Here is an 18,851-nt window from a genome sequence, read left to right as displayed (position 1 = left end):
CGATGGTTCTAGCGACTCCCGAACGTCCCTGTACGGCCGCATCGATCTTTTCGATGTATGTCGGATATCTCTAAGGTCGATCACGACTACAGCACGACTCGCCTCTCTCTACCAGGATTGATTACTCCTTGGCGTGGCCTTGATTCTTTTCATTCATCCGACGTGTCGCCTCTCCCGATTTAACCTCAACCCTCAACTCGCGTAGCTCCGGGCAGTTTTCCCGTTCTTCCCGCAATATTTGATGCCCTCATTCCCTTCCGATTCTTCGCCTCCCTCGTTCCCAGACTCCTCATGATTCCTCCGTTGCGCTGTTCATGGAACGCCTCAGGGCACAGAATACCTTTCCGGTTTCCTGGGAGGAATACTCCTCAGAAACACCCGTTGGGACCTTAGCGGCAAGCGGACCGTAGGGAATCCCCGCGGAAAGCGAGTACAATTTCCATTTTCAGTTCAGCCCTCGTGCGAAGGAGGTCCATTGCGAGCTGCAATAGCGTCTATTTTCGGTTCGCAGACACGAGCGACCGGCAGCGCTGACGATGAGAGGAGCCGCGGAGGAAGTTCCGAGCACCCTCGGAAAGCGCTTCTCTCCTCGACAAGCAAGATTGGTTTTCTGTGGTCGTCGCTCAGGAGAGGATTATTATTAGAAAGCTTTCAATTTTTCCAGTCGGTCTTCCCCATCGGCGTTCGGAGAGGTGCACTCACGGAACTCGCCCAGTCGAAGATCTTCGTCGTTTAGCCGCGACAATAGAAAACAATTCTGACTCTTCCCATCTCATCGCAGAATAGGATTAGGAGTTCGTCGTGACGGATTACCCGGAAACACAGGAATCATTCTATTCGGCTGTGCGACCTCGTGATCATCCTCTGTTGCTGTATCAATAGTAGCTCAAGGCTGTGGATCATCGCTGAAATGAGTCTCACAGCTAGGAAGAAGACCGACCGTTCCTCCGGGACCGATGTTAGGGTTCATTGGTTGGACGTTCGTTCGTTCGCTTGGTCTGTCGGTCGATCGGTCTCTTGTCAAGCAATCGGTTGTAGAACGCAACCCAGCGGAGGTGGGTCGTTAGAGAACAACCTTGCGGCTCATTACCGGATCTTCCTCGTTGGGAACTTCTCCTCCATCCCCAGAGCTGCCGCTGACGACTACTACCTTGTTGCCCTGTTGACTGGCCCGAATGCGGGGGCTGGTCGTTCCATTCGTTTGTTCGTCGGAGAAATAACACGCAATGCGTATTCTATGCTGCTCGGCAGTTGTACTTACGGTTGCTTATTTGCTTGCTTGCCCATCCGTGCGTTCGTCCATCCGTCCGTTCATTTCCCAGCCCGCCAGCTCTGACCCGAACAGTCGCTCGACAAAGCGTTGTGATGATGGGGCTCAGCGTTGTATGGTGGGAGCGGAATGGGCTGGGGTAAGCACCTGGGGCGTAGTAAGAGCAAAACTGGGTTTGCTTCATTGCTTAGTTATCGCTCGCCCGCAGGAATGATTCCTTGAGGACCTCTCGTCCCAGCGAACCCTCGGCTTGTGCTCGTCCAGCCCGATTCGGTGGTGCGGTGGTAAGTGGAGTGTTTGGTGAGTCTCTGACTTGGATTGCGAGTCGATTCGTCCGAGGAGCATCAGGTAGTGAGGAGGTTGGTTATGGCGGTGCTATTTGCCGATTGGACTCACCACTGACCGACTCGTGATTGCGGTTTCGGGGATAATTATTGAGTCTGCCGGGTGCCAACGCTACCGATCCGTCGACCATGGACCCCATCACTGCTGCCGTGTCGGTCGACGAAGTTAGGGGAGACGGTCAGAGCCACAGTCGTAAATATGGTGTTGGTTCTCAGCGAGAAATCTGCCTCGTCCGCTTTCTCTCGGAAAGGCTCCCAATGTTAGGTGCTTAGGTTTTGTAAACATCTGAACTCGGGCGAGATTCGATATGACGACCACCGCAGGGCTGCAGGCCCCCGTCGCTTGCGGCTCCCTAGCCAGTGGCTCCTGAGGAGGAGAACTACCCGGTCATTATCTGAGAGTAGGCTTGGCGAGTCTCCATTGAGTTGGATGTGGGTCCTCATGACTTGATTCTTGAGATCCGGAATGCATCCCTCAGGTCCTCTCGGTTGGCTCATCATGCGTTGACGCTCCAGGACCCTAGGTCCTGATTCCAGGTTTCGAGTATGCGACTCCGAAGTTATATCAGACGAAGTTGGAGAGCTTCTGATTTTCCCGTGGAGGAGCGGACGCGAGGCAATCGCGGGAAGACGAGAATAGCCGCGATGAAGCTCAGCGTTTCCCGCGTCCGGGGAGATTCCCGAGAGCCTGTCTGATTGAAAATCGGTGAATGTACCTTGTCCTCGAAGCTCCACAAATGGTGCTCTCATCTTCGACAATTCTTTTGTTCCGGAGAGCGGAACGGACTCCAAATCTAAAATTCCCATGGTATTCTTAATGAGACCGAAAACGCATGGCTGACGAGCACTATATTTCTGCCAGAGGTTTTCAATTCCTCTGCCAGACGGATGCTCCTCCTGTTCTCCCCATAGGACTAGGCTCGGCTAACTATTCCTCATCCTTAATTAAAGTTCTCGGCGGCGAAACACTCTGAAAGCGAAAATGTCGGGTCACCATTCCCCCTTGAGACCGCCAGCCACTGGTGCCCTTTGACCGAGCACGTCTGCTTTGATCGGCTATATCAAAAATTGGGCATTTGCGATCCACGAACGGGCGGGGGCATTTCCAGATGACGCTTGAAAGATTTTCATGCCCGTCGCGGAATGAATCGAGGAATCGGTTCTAAGCATCCCGACACACTGAACATCTCAATCTTGAAGCTCATTCTTCAATACGCCCCGCGTTCCTGAGACCAAGCGATTCCGATCGCCATACGACATCAACCGATGTTTCGAATGCAGGAAATGAATAAGGAATCACTCCTGTCCGGCTGTGCCACGCTGTGTCGGCCTGCGCGATCCATGTTGAATATTCATTTATCCTACCACCGAGGACACTCAGGACGTCCATGCCCAGAGTCGCTCCCGGGGAGAGACAGTGCCCTTAATCGTGAGGAGCCATATCTTCCGCCGGAATTCCAATCGATGGAAGCGGTCAATGATGGGTAGTCAATAGAGTGTCGAGTAGTGCAACAAGCCATGCACAACCCTCGAAGCGGCAGTATTCCTTGAATTCCTCGCGACTCCTAGAACTTTCGATGATCTAGCTCTTAGTCGATGAAATTTCCCGCAGTCGGCTCCGCCGGCTGAGCTCGCTCGATGTCTTTAATATTCCATCGGACAATGGGTCAGGTACACCTGTTTTTATGCATACATATCCAAGTCCCGACTCGCCATTCAATCGATTCATCTCCGTAATCGGTCGAGGACTCGAATCGAGCGGAAGTTGAAACCCACATGTCAAGACACAAGAATAGATAAGGCAACGGTTGAGAATCCAATTCAGGCCGGTGACGGACGTTTCTGGGTGCTAAGATAAGGAATGGTTCCAGCGGGCGCACGGAGACCCCATTCAGTCTGAACTCACCTCACCGTGCGGCTTCCGATCGGACAGCTTCATCGGGCTTTCACTCTGGTGCATTTCGAGGGAGGGGCTGATCTGAATATAGCACGGAACTGATCGGAACTGCACGATGATATCTATGAGTGATGTTAAGCCCAGGTCATCATTGTCGTCACGACAAGGTGTCAGGCGTATTAAGCGTATTCCTGGTCAACTTCAGAACGAGCGAGCAGCGGAGCATCTGGCTCACAGTAGTCAAAACATTCCCAGTCCGAGTACACGTTCTCGATGAGATTCGCTCCTCCGAGTTTCTTTTTCCCCCAGATTCAGTTCCGCGAGCTCGCGTCTTATCAACGTGAAGGGAAAACTCTGTCCCATGGCATTTCAGCCTACGATAGCTGGTGCATCCGTAGCTGATTTCGAGGGTCACATGAAGTCTCTTTCGTACTTCACGGGCTCCCAAATTACTCACGTTCGCTCCGTAAGGGTGTGATGAGTTCAAATCCTTCACGTCGAAGGCTGTTGTACGTGACGCGAGCCCGGGCCATAAGTCGTAAGTATTCGTGGAGTCTACGACTCGATGTATGAAGCGAGGCTCCACGTCGAACGTATACGCTGAACGAGGCTGTGCTTCGTTCACAAGCCGGAGATGGGGTAGAAAGGGGGAAACTGAATCACGCGAGGCATGTTGGAGTCGAACGTGGCTTTACTTCAATGGTTGCGTCCATGTGAGCGTCGGCCTGGAGCCGGAATCCGCGTTGATCGAGATCCGGGATCTGGCGTACGCACGTGAGAGCTTATCAGGTCTAGACGGATCCATGTCACGGGTATCACGGGATGGGATCATCCGCTCAGTTGTCTGGATGACTTCTCATTTCAGTGCGCTCCGGGTCAGCTTCCTGTCGGACGAAGAGAAATCCGTCGTCGTCCGACACACCATGAGTAATGTCCCGTTGATGGAGCCCTTCAATTCGACAAGCCTAGGGCTGACCTAGAAAATACGTTATGGATTCGTCGCTGAGTCGGTGATGCATCGCTAGGAATTCGCGCACGAAATACGACATTTCGTCACCTCCACGCGTCCCATCGGTGGAAGTGGAGCGTTTGAATCAGTGATGCGGCGCTCTATCATGACTTCTGTTTGCCGAGTCTCGACGGAGTCTGGATGCTTATCCGTATGCCCGAGATTTCCACCGAGGGTCTCGACTCCACAGAAGCGCGCGACGGCGAATCAGAGTTGCCGAGCAAACACCTGAGGTCACTTGATCCGATACAGCGAGATTTCGTTACGAAGGAGAGAGAGAAGGCACGTATGACGGATACTGGAGTGTTTGCACTCTAGCCTCACAAGGTTTCCCGAGGATAGAGTGACTTTCGGCACCGCGCCGATCAATGCGGCCGAGAATATCCTCAGATTCTCGCTATCGAAGATATTAGCGCTCTCTCGAACGCTTGGCCCGTTCTCCGCTGGGGAATTCCTCCAGGGATTTCGAGAGGAGGCACTGACCCTTCTCCTTCGGCGACGATGTTGGAAGCTCCTCCTTGAGCAGCTTTTTTTGACCTCTGGGATCCGAGACGCCCTTCGACCCCCTGATCAGGGGATCTGATGGGGTCGTCTGGTCATGGCGGGTTCATTCGGTTGATCCCGAATAACAAGGAGCGTGGTCGCAGCTCCTCTTCCTTGGATTTACTCAGCGAGTTCCATGATTGTAGAGATGTCAGCCATGAAATCGATTGCTCACATTCGTCGAGGAATACTTGTTGTACATACAGATCGCTGACTCAAGGTGATTCGATCAGTTGCCACCGCAGACCATCGGGAGACCATGTCGCGCTCGCACCGGAGCCATTTATCGATCACTACGACATAGTTCTCGATATCCAAGAATATCATGAATTATTCGCAAGACGTGGTCGATCGCGACAGCGCAGATCCAGATGACGACCGTTGCGGAAGAAACCCACGATAATGCATCAGAGGAAAGACCGCGAGACAGCATGAGGACTCGATTCCGTCGATAGGACGAACCATCATTGCATCGTGGAATTTTTCCTAGAAACCTGAGGGAGTCGAGAGCCGCGATGACCTCGGGCGACGCGAATAGCCTTATGAGCTCGAGAATGAGATATAAACATGAAACTAATCCGAGGCCAAGTTGATGACTTCTAAGTAATCCGCAGCTCATCTTGGCGCCTACGCACGCTCGAGGCAGAGGCGACTCACCACAGGGTATCATCGATGAGTACACTCTGAGGTGATGTTCGCGCTGCGTGATAAGGGCTCGATATTTGCCTCCTCTACGCACTGATTCCAGACTCTTGGGCTAGATTTCTCTCTCCGTCCGCGTTTCTGATTTTCCGGTCGACCCCTCCCTCGGTTCTTGTTTTCCTTAATCCCGCGTATTTCAATTCGCTCGGCCGCTCGTTCCCTCACCGTGATTGAGGCTTCCATAGGGATACGATCATTGAATCTAAGGCGAGCAATATTTGATGCAGTATGTGCATGAAGAAAAGTGAGTGCCCGAGTTTCCTGAATCTCCATAATTGATCACCATACGCCGCAACCGCTGCGGTCGCTCGCTCGAACCTGTTGGTACAGTTTCCTAGGTATCGCCCTTCCTCTCGCCTCGTCCACCAATAATGTGACATTTTGGTCCGCGTTCCTCGCTCCCTCTCGCCGGATCTGGATTCTTGGATCTGAATCGATGTCCGCCTCTGATTCGAGTCCCCTATCATCGACTCGTCAGCCCATGAAGCTATTAACGCCGCTCTCATGAATTGATGGCCGTCATCATCGTCTGAGCGGAAATTCACCTCGAGCATATTCCAATGGCTACTTATGCAAGGTTCCAGCTGGGACTCCGACGCGGAGTTTTCGACGCCATCCAGATTCCGACCCCATCCAGATTCCGGCCCCCAGCGATCTTCGATCACGCTGTCCCGGTTCCAACTGGGCCGGAACGCGGACGACCTCCTCTCCTCGAGTTTCTCTCGACTAGACTAAGCCAGTAAGCGATCGTGTCCCCGAGATTTGGGGATCTCTTCCCTGATTTTGGAATGAGAAAGTCCCGGCACTGGATACTACGGATTGGAGGGGATTTGATGGAGCCCGGATGTATTCAAACACTTATCACAATCCAGGCTGATCGTCTAAAATGGATCCCCGAGCTGTTTTCACGATTTATGAGCTTCCAGAGCTGAGCGTCTTTGATCCTCCTTATTTACTCTCGAGCTCGCGCAAGGGTCCCAACCCTTCGTGAGTTCTCTCTTGCGGCACATACTCTCAAAATACCCCCAAGAGATGAAAGTTGCCCGAGTCCGTAACCCGGGGGTTGCCGCGCTACTTATAGCCGTTTGTAGCGCTCAGCCAAATGGCCTCGAACGCCAGTTCAGGACTTGCTCTGCTACTGCGAGTCCTTTCTTGTTATCTTTTTTTCTACGCGTTTCCTACTCATCCTTCTTGTGACCCTCGGAGCGAAAAAGGGAGCTATCCGCCGAGACTACTGATTGTGATGGATTCAGAGTTTTATTTTGTTGAACAGCGGACGGATCCTTCCGAAAGCAACGGAGCGATAACGAGAGAAAAATATAAGAGACGGAGGAAACCTACGACGGAGAACTTCTCTCAACGACGTTCGGCTGCTGGTCGTCATCGGAGTTTTTGCTCGGCGAGCGTCATTCTTTCCACCGGTTTTTATTCAGCGCGAGCTGAATTATCGTTATCCGTCCGGGGAGCAAGCAAAAGAGCGTTTCAAGTCCGCTGATCGCGCTGCTGAGCAAACTCGATCGAGGAGGAAACAAGCGCAAGGACGATATCCGAACGCCGGAGAACATCGCAGGCTCACAAGGACAATATCCGGGTTCGGGAGAACAACCTTCACGAAGGAGAGGGGGGGGGAAATTTCGAGAACGAGGGTCTGGCTACAATTCTGCCAGGAAAACAAACGCCGGCGCCCCAGCGAAAACATCCGGAGACCCCCGGCGACGGTACACATCCGAGAGACCACATCGGTGGGAGCAACGCCAGCGTGGGTAGAGAGGGGGGATGTGTGACAGAAGCCATCATTGAAAGACATATACTGGAGTCGGGGAGTTTGATGCTCTGCTTGTCTTCATAAGATTTGACGGAGCGGAGCTGCTTGTCGGCGTAACACGTCTTAAGAGGTTCATAAGGGGTTTCGAAGGCTGTCAGGCGCCGCATTGTCGTCCTTGTTTTCGTCGCTCTCTCCCTTGATGCGGTTAGTTACAACGCTGAACGAAGCAGAGAAGACATGAGGACCTGCCTCCTTCATTACTTCTCTAAGTCTTTTACCCTTTCCGCTGTCGCTTTTCCTTGTTCTCTACATTTTTACCGCTCTTGTGTTTTCCCCGAGGTTTCTCGGGACGAACACAAACAGCAATTCCGCTGGAATCGTTCCTCCTCTCAACTTGCCCGAGTCGTTTCTCTCTCCCCCTCACTCCCAACCTCCCTCTTTCTATATCCAATTCCGCCAACGTCGTCCCCTCTTCCGTTATTACTTCCCCTCCCTATGTTTGTCAGTCAATTGTCAAGAGATCCCCAGGAATAGTACTGGAGGAATTCCATCACCATGACCATGGATCGATACTAAGAAGAGGCTTTCTCGCAAGTTGACTGCGGAGTTTCCGAAATCTCGTAAATCCAGGATCAATTACAAATCTCAGCATCATCAATATGAGAGAAGCGAGGGATCCGTTGTGTGAGCTAAGCCGGTGAAAACCAGGAGCGGACTGGGATTTACTCAAAACGTGTTCATGCCCACTTATCCGTGTAAAACAAGCTCACGTGCAAACCGAACAAGCTTGCCGTGACGACCGTCCGCCGACTTACATGGATACGCTCGAAGTATGCCTCTACGCATTGGACTTTGGAAAGTTGTTCAGCGTCTCCTGTGGGTTCAGATCCCGCGTGCTACGATTCGCACTCTCGTTGAATTCCCCCTTCCTTCCCCCCCCCCAAAAACCAAATTTCTTCCCGGGGAGAGCGGGATTGAGGCAGAGTTTAGTCCGCAGTACCGCTCCCATCGCGCAATTCTCCATTTATCTTGATCGTTACAGAGCGCGTCATGAGAAATGGGTTCGCCGAGTGCGACGAAATGCGGGCAAAATCCGCTGCAAATATTACATCCATCCGAACGTGCACACGTATTCCCCCCGTATTCTCTATATCGGCTACCCACGTCGAGCGTACATGTATGAGAGCCGGTCGTCGATGACACAAACGCACGCTATAGGCTAGTGGCCAAACAACATGTCAAGAGGGAGTGATACAGGAGAAAGCAAGAGAAACCAAGTGGAGACACCGAAGAAGGAGGACCCAGGGAGGGAGGGAGGAGAACATGATGTTTCAAATGGAAGAGAGAGAGAAGGATTTTAATAGGTGGAGCGTGAGCGGCAGCGTGAGTAGCAAGGCGAGAGGGAAGAAGAGTACCAGGATGGCGAGACTGATATCGAGGAAGGATGAGAGGAAGGACTGCTCTGAGGAGAACGGATCTCGAAACGCAACTCATGCATTCTTGATTGTGCTGCTTACAAAATCGCCCCGCGCACGTTTTTCCCTGCGCACTCTTGCTGCCGGTTCTCGGAATCTTCGGCGCATTTCCCTCTCGCCCGCTGTCCGAGTTCAGCGAACTCAGGTATCGAAATCGCCATCAAACATGAATCAGTGAAATCGTTTGAGATTTCGGATCTGGAGAACGATTCGGAGGAGGATGGAGCTTGGAAGAAAGTCTCAACTCTGCCCGCCGTCAGAACACAGCAGTCTTCGGGGCGATCACGATGATGCAGACGTAGCCCTATCTTCACCGAAGCGTCGCCTTACTCGGCACGGCTGCTCACGACAACAACTTGGCGATAATAATTTTCAAATTTTCATCTATTGGCGCTTGGAAACTGTACACTCAACCTTCTTCGGCTTGGCCGTGAGAACGTCAATGTATCAGCGATCCCCTCCCCCATTTTCTCGCTGAGCCTCCTCCGCGACAGAGGAATAGAGAGCGATGCTTGGATCCCCTTGACTGATCTGACGAGTGATATTCAGCTGACACTGTTCCCATTCTACGGTTACGTGGAGCTCGATCTGCAGCCCCCTGCAAGAGCCTTCCACGGACTGCCCGTCTCAACTCTCGACCCCTCGGGAGATGCTCGTCTCTTGGGGAATGCTTGCATATCAAAGGAAACTCCCCCATTAGAAAGTCTACGCCCGGTATTATGCGGACGTAAGAGTATAGGAGAACCGGTGAGTCCGTGCGAGTCCCCTCGACTGGAGGGAGGGCGGACTGCGAGTCCATGAAGGACTGGAAGGAGCCTCGTGAGACAGGGGGAGACAGAGGCGAGAACTCGGGGCGGAGACGGCGAAGTGGAGGCAGTGAGGGCGAGTGTGGGATCTGATGAGTCCAATTATTACAAGAGGACAAGAACACTCGCTGGAGTGTGGAATCGGAGCTCGAGAATCAAAACCCCACGAACGAGGGTGGAGGCGCAAAGACGATTGGATGATGTGCGGAGCGAGATCGAGCTCTCTGCGGGGAAAATTTGATGCTCATGAAAGTCTACGACGACGGAATAGACCGCGTCAGGCAGGCCTAGAAGATCCGGCGGGAGCCAATCAATGACGAGCCGCTCGGAGGAGAAATTCCGTGCAAAAGCTCCTACCTCTACGCCGAAGGAACGTTTACCCAAGACTCCGTTTTGTCGTTGCATCGTACCGAGAGTCCGTAGATCCGAGCGTTGGCGTCGCGTACAAAAACTGGCCGACTGGTTCTTGCATTTTCTCTATCCGCGGAATCCGCTTCGACATCGGTGGAGCGCTCGCTCGCTCGTCCGAACGCCGCTTGGTCGTTCATCCCGCCGTTCGTCTCTACAAGGAGCACAGCCAAGTGTGAAACTATTTTTATGGGCACAAAAAACCCAAGGAAAAAGATTTGGAAATCTGCTACTTGCCAGCTAAGACGTTCCGACGTTCATTCGCTGAACGACCGTAAGCGCGAACTATGAACAGACTTCCCTCCGACAGATCGGCTCCCGGTTCGAGACTCTCGCCGGAACTTTCCCGCGCGAGCGACTCTTCGAGATTTTCTCCCGGGAGCATTAGAATATGAATAAGACTTGAGACGGAGCGGGAACTTCCCGATCTGGTGGGAGGACGTTTCTTCGATTGCTTTTCCAACTTCAATCCGATTGTTGGATTATGTTTGTCACGGACAGATACGTCATGCAAGAGGAATGCCTGCCAATATTTAGCTGGATGGAGAACGAGCCTTCAGAGAGAGCATTGATCATTATCGGAAGTTGGATTCTCGTGCCCCCAGAGCAAGAAACCGCTTCTCATGTCTCCCGATAAAGCAGAACACAAACGAAAGCTCCGATCCGGGAGGTACAGGAATGACGTATTTTGTGCGCTCTCCCATCCTTCCCGCATTTTCCCCCTCCCGTAATAGCGGGGAACGTTCGCAGCTTGGAAGAGCGCGAGTATGATCGAGATTCACTTCCACCTACTCATTTTCTTGCTGATATAGCGCTTTCCCCATCCGTATTTATTTTTCCCTGATGCTGGAAGACGATGGCAACACCTGCTCCGGTTTTTACTCAATTTGTGCGGCCGGCTCTCTTGCTGGTTGGCTACAGCTGCCTCGGTCGCCTCGGAGTAAATGAGTGGTAGCAGTAGTCGCGGTAGTTGGCGAGATGAAGAAAAAAATCCATCCACATTTAGAGCGTAAACGCTTTTCAACACCTAGCAGCCCACTCACCCGGCAATTCTGACACGGGACCGACGAACCGGAAAGAAGCAAGACCACCTCCTTATTGAGCTGCCGACGACCTCCAAAAAGTAGAACACTCTGGCGCAGAGTTTCGAGCGATCCGGGCCTGATAACAGAATGCGATCAACCATCGGAGGTGCATGAAATGAGCAGAAGAGCTCCATATGGAGTCAGACGATGTCCCAGCAGAAGTGAGGATGTTGGCGCAGCTGCCTACATTGGTTTTGCAGATGACGGCGACGGTCTTCGCATAAGAATCGGTCAAAGATGTATGGCTACCCGATGACGATATGAGGAGACAGCTAAAAATCATAGGATTGGTGCGGCCCAATTCATTATCATTGAAGCCTGGGCCAATCGGGAAGTCGGTCCCCTCGAGCGATGAATCCTGATTCGGAGAGAAATATATAGGTACTTTAGTTTCCAAATCCACCTTGCTTTGGCATTTTTCAGAAGTTTCTCGTTCCCATCAATGATCGAGAACCTTGTCGAGTACGCGATTCTCAATCGTTTCCGGAGGGTCCTGATCCTCTGAATGGTTCTCAGCCGCGGGAAAGCCCTTTCTTGTTCGGAGCCGTATCCCGGAGAAAAAAGGGGGAGGGAGATTTTCTGAGTCGCTTGGCTGGCCGACAGAATGATTGGCTAAAGTTCGTTTATCGTCTTTGCAGAGCCCACGATAACGGTGATCGGCGTGTTAGGCGAACGCGCCTCGCTTCCGTGCAACATCCAGCCGAATTCGACGGAGGACGAAGTGTCGTTAGTGCTCTGGTATAGAGATGATTCGACGACTCCGATTTATTCAGCAGACGCTCGGAAAACTACACTCCACAAAGCTCATCATGCGCCCATCGACTGGCTCGCTCAGCGAGCTCACCTCAAAACAGACACGAGCCCTTCGGTTCTGCAACTCGCTCCCGTCCAGGAGGGCGACGAAGGTTTCTACCGCTGCCGTGTCGACTTCAAGAAGGAGCGAACTCGGAACTACCAGGTTCACCTGAAGGTCATTCGTGAGTATCCTGACCCTCGTCTTCACTTTTCTGACCCTCGTCAGCATTTTGAACGACCATCGAAAATATTCCCTGCGACGACGTGGCTCCATAAAGCAGAGAACTCCATGGAGCTCGATCTCGACCCGAGATCCTGCGTATCCGGGTCCGCGATTATTGGAGGGGGAACGCGAGCCTCCTCAGGCGATCCAAACTCGCCGTGTTTATGAAATAATAACGACTTGCCATCGTTAGTCTCGTCGCGTGAACGACGATGACCTTGCGAGTTGCAGTGGCTCGGTCCCTGATTTTTTCTACGGCAGCAAGCGCAGAAGGTAGAAAGCGGACCGGCAAGCGCTAATCCGAAAGTGACGTTAGCTCGTCGTTGTACGCACAAGTCATTCCGACAACTCGCAAGCCAGTCAAGCGGTGAGCCGTCAAGGCTTGCAGGTGAGCAGGTAAAGAACTCTTCCCTCGGGTGCAAATAGCTGACGGCCGTCGAGTCGTTGCTCCCCTTCGAGTTTCACTTCGGAAGCTCGCTTTGAGCCGCAGCTCGAGTCTGACTGACTCTAAGCCATCTAAGCGTGCTCGTTTAACGATATGCGACTCTTTTTTCTTTGCGCTGCTCGAGCTGCTGCTCGCCTCGGCAGGACCTCTCTCGCTCCACGGAACGCTGTGAAACGGGAGCTGAGAGGACTTTTGACAAAGTTGTAGTTTGTACGACGACGCCTGGCTAGCCAGCTCTCGGAAGGTGACACGAGTTCCCAGAGGAACGAAACAACGAAAAAAGCGCTCCTCCGCCCTAGGACGCTCAAGAACCCTTGTACGAGCAGTCCCGGCCCCGTCCTGGAATCTCGACGGTCGTTTCAATTACCTCACCTCAGTGGTCGATAAAGATGGCGGCGCCCGGCTCCTCCCGCCGCTCGCCGCCCCATTCGAATTTTGTGACGCATTCGAGGGAAGCTCCGACTTCGTTTCTCTGATTTCAGTACCGCCGAACGAACCTATAATCACGGACCAAAACCGAAACATTCTGCCGTCGAAGAGCGTCATCGGGCCCTACAACGAAGGGGAAAAACTGATTCTGAATTGTCAAGTTGAAGGAGGTAAGTTGAGACATATTGTGTCTAGCTCTATTGTATGGCTCAACCAGAGTCAGCTGCGGTCGTCTAGTTGTTCTGAGATTGTCGCCGAAACAGCCAGGTAACACGAGCCGCCTGTTCAACAATTCCCATCTGAGAGCATGTTCCCGGCCTGAGGTTCGGTCTCGAGTAGTTCGTTCATTTGTTCGCAGAATGATAATTTGAGAGTCGTCGAGCGAACGACAAGAGTCATTCGCGAAGTGGGTGGGATGAATAATTCGTGAGCAATGAATGTATGGGAAGGCACGACAGATGAGACGGGCTCATCATCTGAAGTTTTCTATGTCAGTCATCCGCATTTTGCATCGCATCTCATTTTTCTCATCTTCTGCCTACAACTTTGCCTCGCCTCTCATTTGTTTCCCCACAGGAGTCATCTCTCCACGTCAACTCTCAGACGCTTCTCGTTTACATACCTGACGCGTATTGCCCACACGAAAAGTAGCGGAACGTCTTCGTGCAATAGTTCGCTCGTGGATCTCCGTAAAATCCGTTTAGTCGGAGTCGTCCGTCTCCTTGCGCTCGCTCGGTGCTCTCGACGTCCTCTGTTGTTTTTGCTCGAGCTTTCCTCTTGGCTGAGTTCGATCCTCTTCCTTTCCGCCGTGCTTCTCGCTGTGTTGTCCCGTCTCCACTGTTTTCGGCTGTGAGCTGTTCTGCATTTAAATGAATTTGATTACACTGCGCTGTTCTCAGACGACAAACATCGAGAGCAGCTGTGACGAACACAGTCAGCCAGAATCCAGAAAGCGCACAAGCTACGAGGAAAGAGTGCAAGAGGCCTTTAATTGAATTTCTAAAGAAATACGTCAATGAGCAAACGAAGCCTAGGAAAAAAGCACTCATGTTCCATCCCGCGAGGATTCCCCGATCTCCGCTGAGAGAAATAGAAGGCGGAAACATTGGGGCAGACAGCACACGCGAGGAGCTCGTCATTCATTATTCGTTCCAGAATTAAGATCGGTGATTACATCGCATCTACAATTCTGATCTCGCTATGCTGTCCGCTCGTGGTCCGCGTCGAAATCACAGTCGATATCTCTCAGGAATCCGCAGGACGTTCCGATCGTAGCGAGATCGGATCGAACAAGAGTCGCTCTTTTTCGCTCGTGCATTTAAATCCGATTTCTCCCCAAAAGGCAATCCGCCGCCCGTCGTAACATGGTGGCGGGAATCGTTCCTACTGGACAATCAATACAACGTATCGAACGGAATCTCGAAAAACGTTCTCGAGATACCTGCCCTCACCCGCAACGATCTGATGGCGACGCTCACCTGTACTGCTTCGAACAACAACATTTCATATCCGGTCTCGTCAAGCGTAATCATTGACTTGAATTGTGAGTATTTTCCTTCCGTCGTCCGTTGAACGATCGATTTCTGAACGAGAGAAAAACCCGAGAACCCGTGGGGAGCGAGACCGGACGGAGACATTCAGTCACAGGAAGAGTATCCGATGGACTGAACCACTCTCAATGCGGAAAATGGATCCTCGAGCGAACTCGCCGAGCTATCACAGATCTCAGAGACCGTCTCTGTTCGGTAGTTAGACATAGCTCCTCATGGAGGATCAATCAAGTCGGGCCGGGGCGTCAGATGCGGGACGGCGGCAGAAGTCCTTCTGCTTCTCATCAGTTTTCGAGGATCTCAAGCTTCACGTAATGAAGAAGCCAACTTGCCGACCTCCGGACCGGCAGACGGACGTACAATAGACACCAGGTATCAGAATGGGAGAGCGTAACAAGATGCAGGGAAATGCTCGCGGCTGGGATTACCGAGGGAAGGATCGAGTGATCGAAGGAGATACCTACTTTGCTCTATGAGCGAGGAATACATCGGAGCCCGTGGTAGAGGATGAATCTAATACTTGTTCTGCAGGGTCGCATGGCAATATGGTGTCTTTTTACGGGCAGGCATCGGCGATCTGCAATTTGTCTTCTGCATACGCTCGATCCAGTCCGCGTTCGGCTCGATTTATCATCTGGGCTCTTCCCTTTTGTTGTCCTCTTCGCCTTTCCCCCTCTGGTCTCGCCCCCTCCCCCTGTTTCCCCCACGGAACGCCTTACCCCTTCTGCCGCCATCCTCGACGTCGGGATCGTCTCATTTCTCAAATACACTTCGGGTTTCATTCCTCTCCGATTCCGGATATGTATCTCCCGATCCGAAGCTCCTGCTCCCGCCCCCCCCCCACTACCCCTTCCATTCGTGTTTCCCAGCTCTGCCTCTTCTTGCTCCTCCTGTCAAACCGTCCACCGTATCTATCGCAACGTATTCTCGGTCGTGGATCCCTCATCTGTTCATAGATCCCAAACCATCGATGAGGGATGATTTTTCGTATTCTGACAGAGGGAGCCACGGATCATGTTCGCGAGCTCGACGTGAAGCCTCAGAAAAGAGCACGAGCAGGAACTCATCTACACATACCGCAAACTCATCTCGATATGAAAACATCGCCGTGGCCCCTGAACGGCTTGCGTGACGGAAAATCCCGGAGGGGCTTGTCAGGAACAAACCCAGACCGGAGATAGTACTACGCGCTTGGCTCGCGGGAAGTCAGAGAGACAGAGCAACCCGATCCTGCAGACAGTTGATTTTCCGAGTGTGAATGAGCCGTTTCCATCAATCACTGCAACTCATTCGCTGACTCGTCCGCTTTCTCGTCTTTCATTTACTTTCCGTCCCCGCAAGGCCCCCATCTCTACCGAGAGCTCCTCTATCACTCAGCAGTTAAGCGAATCTAATGAAGCCGCCATTAACCCGGCGAGCCTGCCCAAATTACGAAACGATCGCTCCACTGTTTCCCTCGAAGAATTCCCTCAAAACCGCCTTCGAACTGTCGTAGGGGTTCCAGTCCCGGGCTGAGACGCAGGTCTTGGGTGTGATCGTGGTACCGTTGCTCAAAGCAACATTCAGCGCGAAGAATTGCGGAGACTCAAAAGAATCCTATCCTAGTTTTCCGCGTCGATCACAGAGAACCGCGACCAGCCATGTTCGAGTCTCTGCGAAAGTCAACCCTCTGCTGGCGGCTGGGGTCGGCACGCCGCGCCGCGAGGAAGGAGTCGACGGTGTCGCTACCGTGCGAGCTAATTCTCTCCGAGTTGCTTCGCACAGTATTCGACCTCCCAAGAGCATGTGATGGTACCATGTATCTCTGACCGCGCAGATGTTGAGAATTGATCGGAGCCGGGTAGTTTTCTTACTCTGTCTGCTTCGGGAATTGTGAGTTTCTCTCACTAAAACCCTTGCGGCTACCCTCCGGGAGATTCTCATGGAAATTCCGTCCGGGAGCCCCAGAGAGCGTCACCTCTCGCTCGGACAGCGTTGTTCCCCGATGGAAAAATTGTCGTCACGAACATCTCCGGCGTAAGAGAACGCACTTTCTTTCGTTGAGCAGTTGTCTGCTCGTCACTCCGCGAAAGTTATTGAGGATCAACAGACAGTACCCGATCCTCTTTGCAGAGATAACGCAAAATTTATTGTCTTTGGATCCTCCTGGACCATGTCGCACCTGAAAATGTCGCACCTGGACGGTTTCGCAGAGGATTCTCCCTTTCTCGGACTCACCGGCTCCGAGTGAATGAAGGAAAGGGGAGACCGCGACGGAACAGTGGAAGATAACGGAGACGCACAACGACCTACGCCTTGAGGAAGCACAAGCCTAAAGAAACTTGAATAGCTCGGGGGGGAAACATGCTCATGGAGAGAATCGCCGTCGGGAAAGGAATGAGCGGCAGACAAGTGACACAGTGGGAGAGCAGAGAACAAATGAGGGGGATGGGAAGAGCAAGGGAAGAACAAAGACGGATACGCGGGAGTGGGCAAAATATCCGAAAATCATCATGAACCGCCCGGAATAACGATGCTTTAAAAACGAGAGAACCTCCCCAGAGAGGGGAGGCGTTTCGAGGATGGGAACAAAACATTCTGAGTGAGGGACGGAATGGGGGAGAAGAGCGAGAGAACAGCTAGCTCTCAACTCAATAGTCCCCAACCCCGCTGCGAGCGATGCTGGTGACGGTGCCAGCGGTCGTATGATGTTCATTTCTCCCACACGTAGGGTGGATGAAGATGCGGCGGTCACCCCTCTTCCCCGAGCCAGGCTGACCGGCCAAGCGACGATCAGCCAGCGGTCGGGAAGGAGAAATCGATATCGATTATATAATCTACTTAAAGCTAACTCACCCCCTTTACGCTCCCTCTTTGATCTAGGCTGATTTCGTCGTCTTCTTCTCCCGCAACACATTTCTCTTTCTCCTTAGCAGCGGTTTTCCCTCACTCGCAGTCGGAGCAAAGCCCCACCGGCATACGTATGGAATACTGCGGCCGGGAGGGACCGTAAATGAAACGGAAGAAAAATTCGGTGTCGCGACGTATCGCTAGGTATAGCTTGGAGCGCCAAGGAGAAACCGGTGCGAGGAATACGATTCGGAGCGTCTTTGGGAAAGCTCCCGTCGGGGGGAGTTTCGCAAGAACAGAAAAAACTTTCTTCGTCCGTGGTTCCCCTGGTTCGGCTTGGACGTTTCCCGCTCTTGACTGTCTCTAACTCTTCCTTTTTCCTCCCGTTCCCGCCGCAGTCCGTCCGTTATCGGTGTGGATCGAAGGCGAGCAGCAGTCGTTGTCTGCCGGAAAAAGCGTCACGTTGGAATGCACGGCTTCGGGGTCGCGACCGCCAGCCGTAATCGAATGGTGGAAGGGAGGAACGCGAATGAATTCAACATCTCACAACGGAACGAGTACATTGACATTCGTTCCGTCGGCGGAGGATTCCAGCAAACACCTGTCGTGTCGTGCCGAGAACCCTCTCATTGCCAATAGCCGCATCGAAGACGGCTGGAAACTCGAAGTGCATTGTAAGTGAGACGTGAACGTATTTTTGCTTCCGAATTTTATTTCCATTGATATTCGATTCGGATTGCCCGCCGCTACGCGAGGAGCGGGGGGAAAAGTATCCCGATCCTCGAAGATCAGAGAGTAGGCAGTTCTTCCAAGAGTTCTTTCCTCCAAGAACAAAAGTTCGAAAGGATTTGAATTGACGTAAACAAGACACTCTGAACTGAAAAAAGTTCCTCATTTCCCTGGATTCCATTATCTGCAACCGCTGACCTTGGAATTGAAGTGCAGTTTGTTCTTCCATCTGCTGATCCCGCGCCGCTCGGCTTTCCAGATAATCCGATCCTAAGTCTGCGTCTTGGAAGTAAACTTCGACACCAGCACATCCAGGAAGGGAACGATGTTTTCTTCGAATGCGACATCCGAGCTAATCCTTGGGTCAACGACATCGGTTGGAGATTCGACGGTGAGCGTTATCTCGCAGAAACCTAATACATACTAGTGAAATCGAACGCAGTGCAAGCTGATACCGAACGTCGAGCGAAGCGTGACGAGTGCCCCATGGTGGTATCAAGCCACTCGCACATTCACCGAATATCATCCAGATCTGCAACCTCCAGCC

At 52.4% G+C, this 18,851-nt stretch overlaps 1 protein-coding gene across 1 annotated transcript in view; it reads left to right on the top strand.

Moving 5' to 3' along the window:
• LOC100905495 (hemicentin-1-like) overlaps positions 1-18,851 on the top strand; it is a 102,275-nt gene that overhangs the window by 71,146 nt on the left and 12,278 nt on the right. The window contains exons 2-6 of the mRNA XM_029112367.1: positions 11,943-12,281; positions 13,250-13,366; positions 14,539-14,739; positions 17,974-18,249; positions 18,564-18,695. Coding sequence (XP_028968200.1) covers positions 11,943-12,281; positions 13,250-13,366; positions 14,539-14,739; positions 17,974-18,249; positions 18,564-18,695 — 1,065 coding nt within the window. The remainder of the gene's footprint in view (positions 1-11,942; positions 12,282-13,249; positions 13,367-14,538; positions 14,740-17,973; positions 18,250-18,563; positions 18,696-18,851) is intronic.

Source organism: Galendromus occidentalis, unplaced genomic scaffold (genome assembly GCF_000255335.2).
Source record: "Galendromus occidentalis unplaced genomic scaffold, Mocc_1.1 scf7180000077497, whole genome shotgun sequence".
Classification (NCBI taxonomy): domain Eukaryota; kingdom Metazoa; phylum Arthropoda; class Arachnida; order Mesostigmata; family Phytoseiidae; genus Galendromus; species Galendromus occidentalis.
This window is presented reverse-complemented; position numbering and strand designations above follow the sequence as displayed.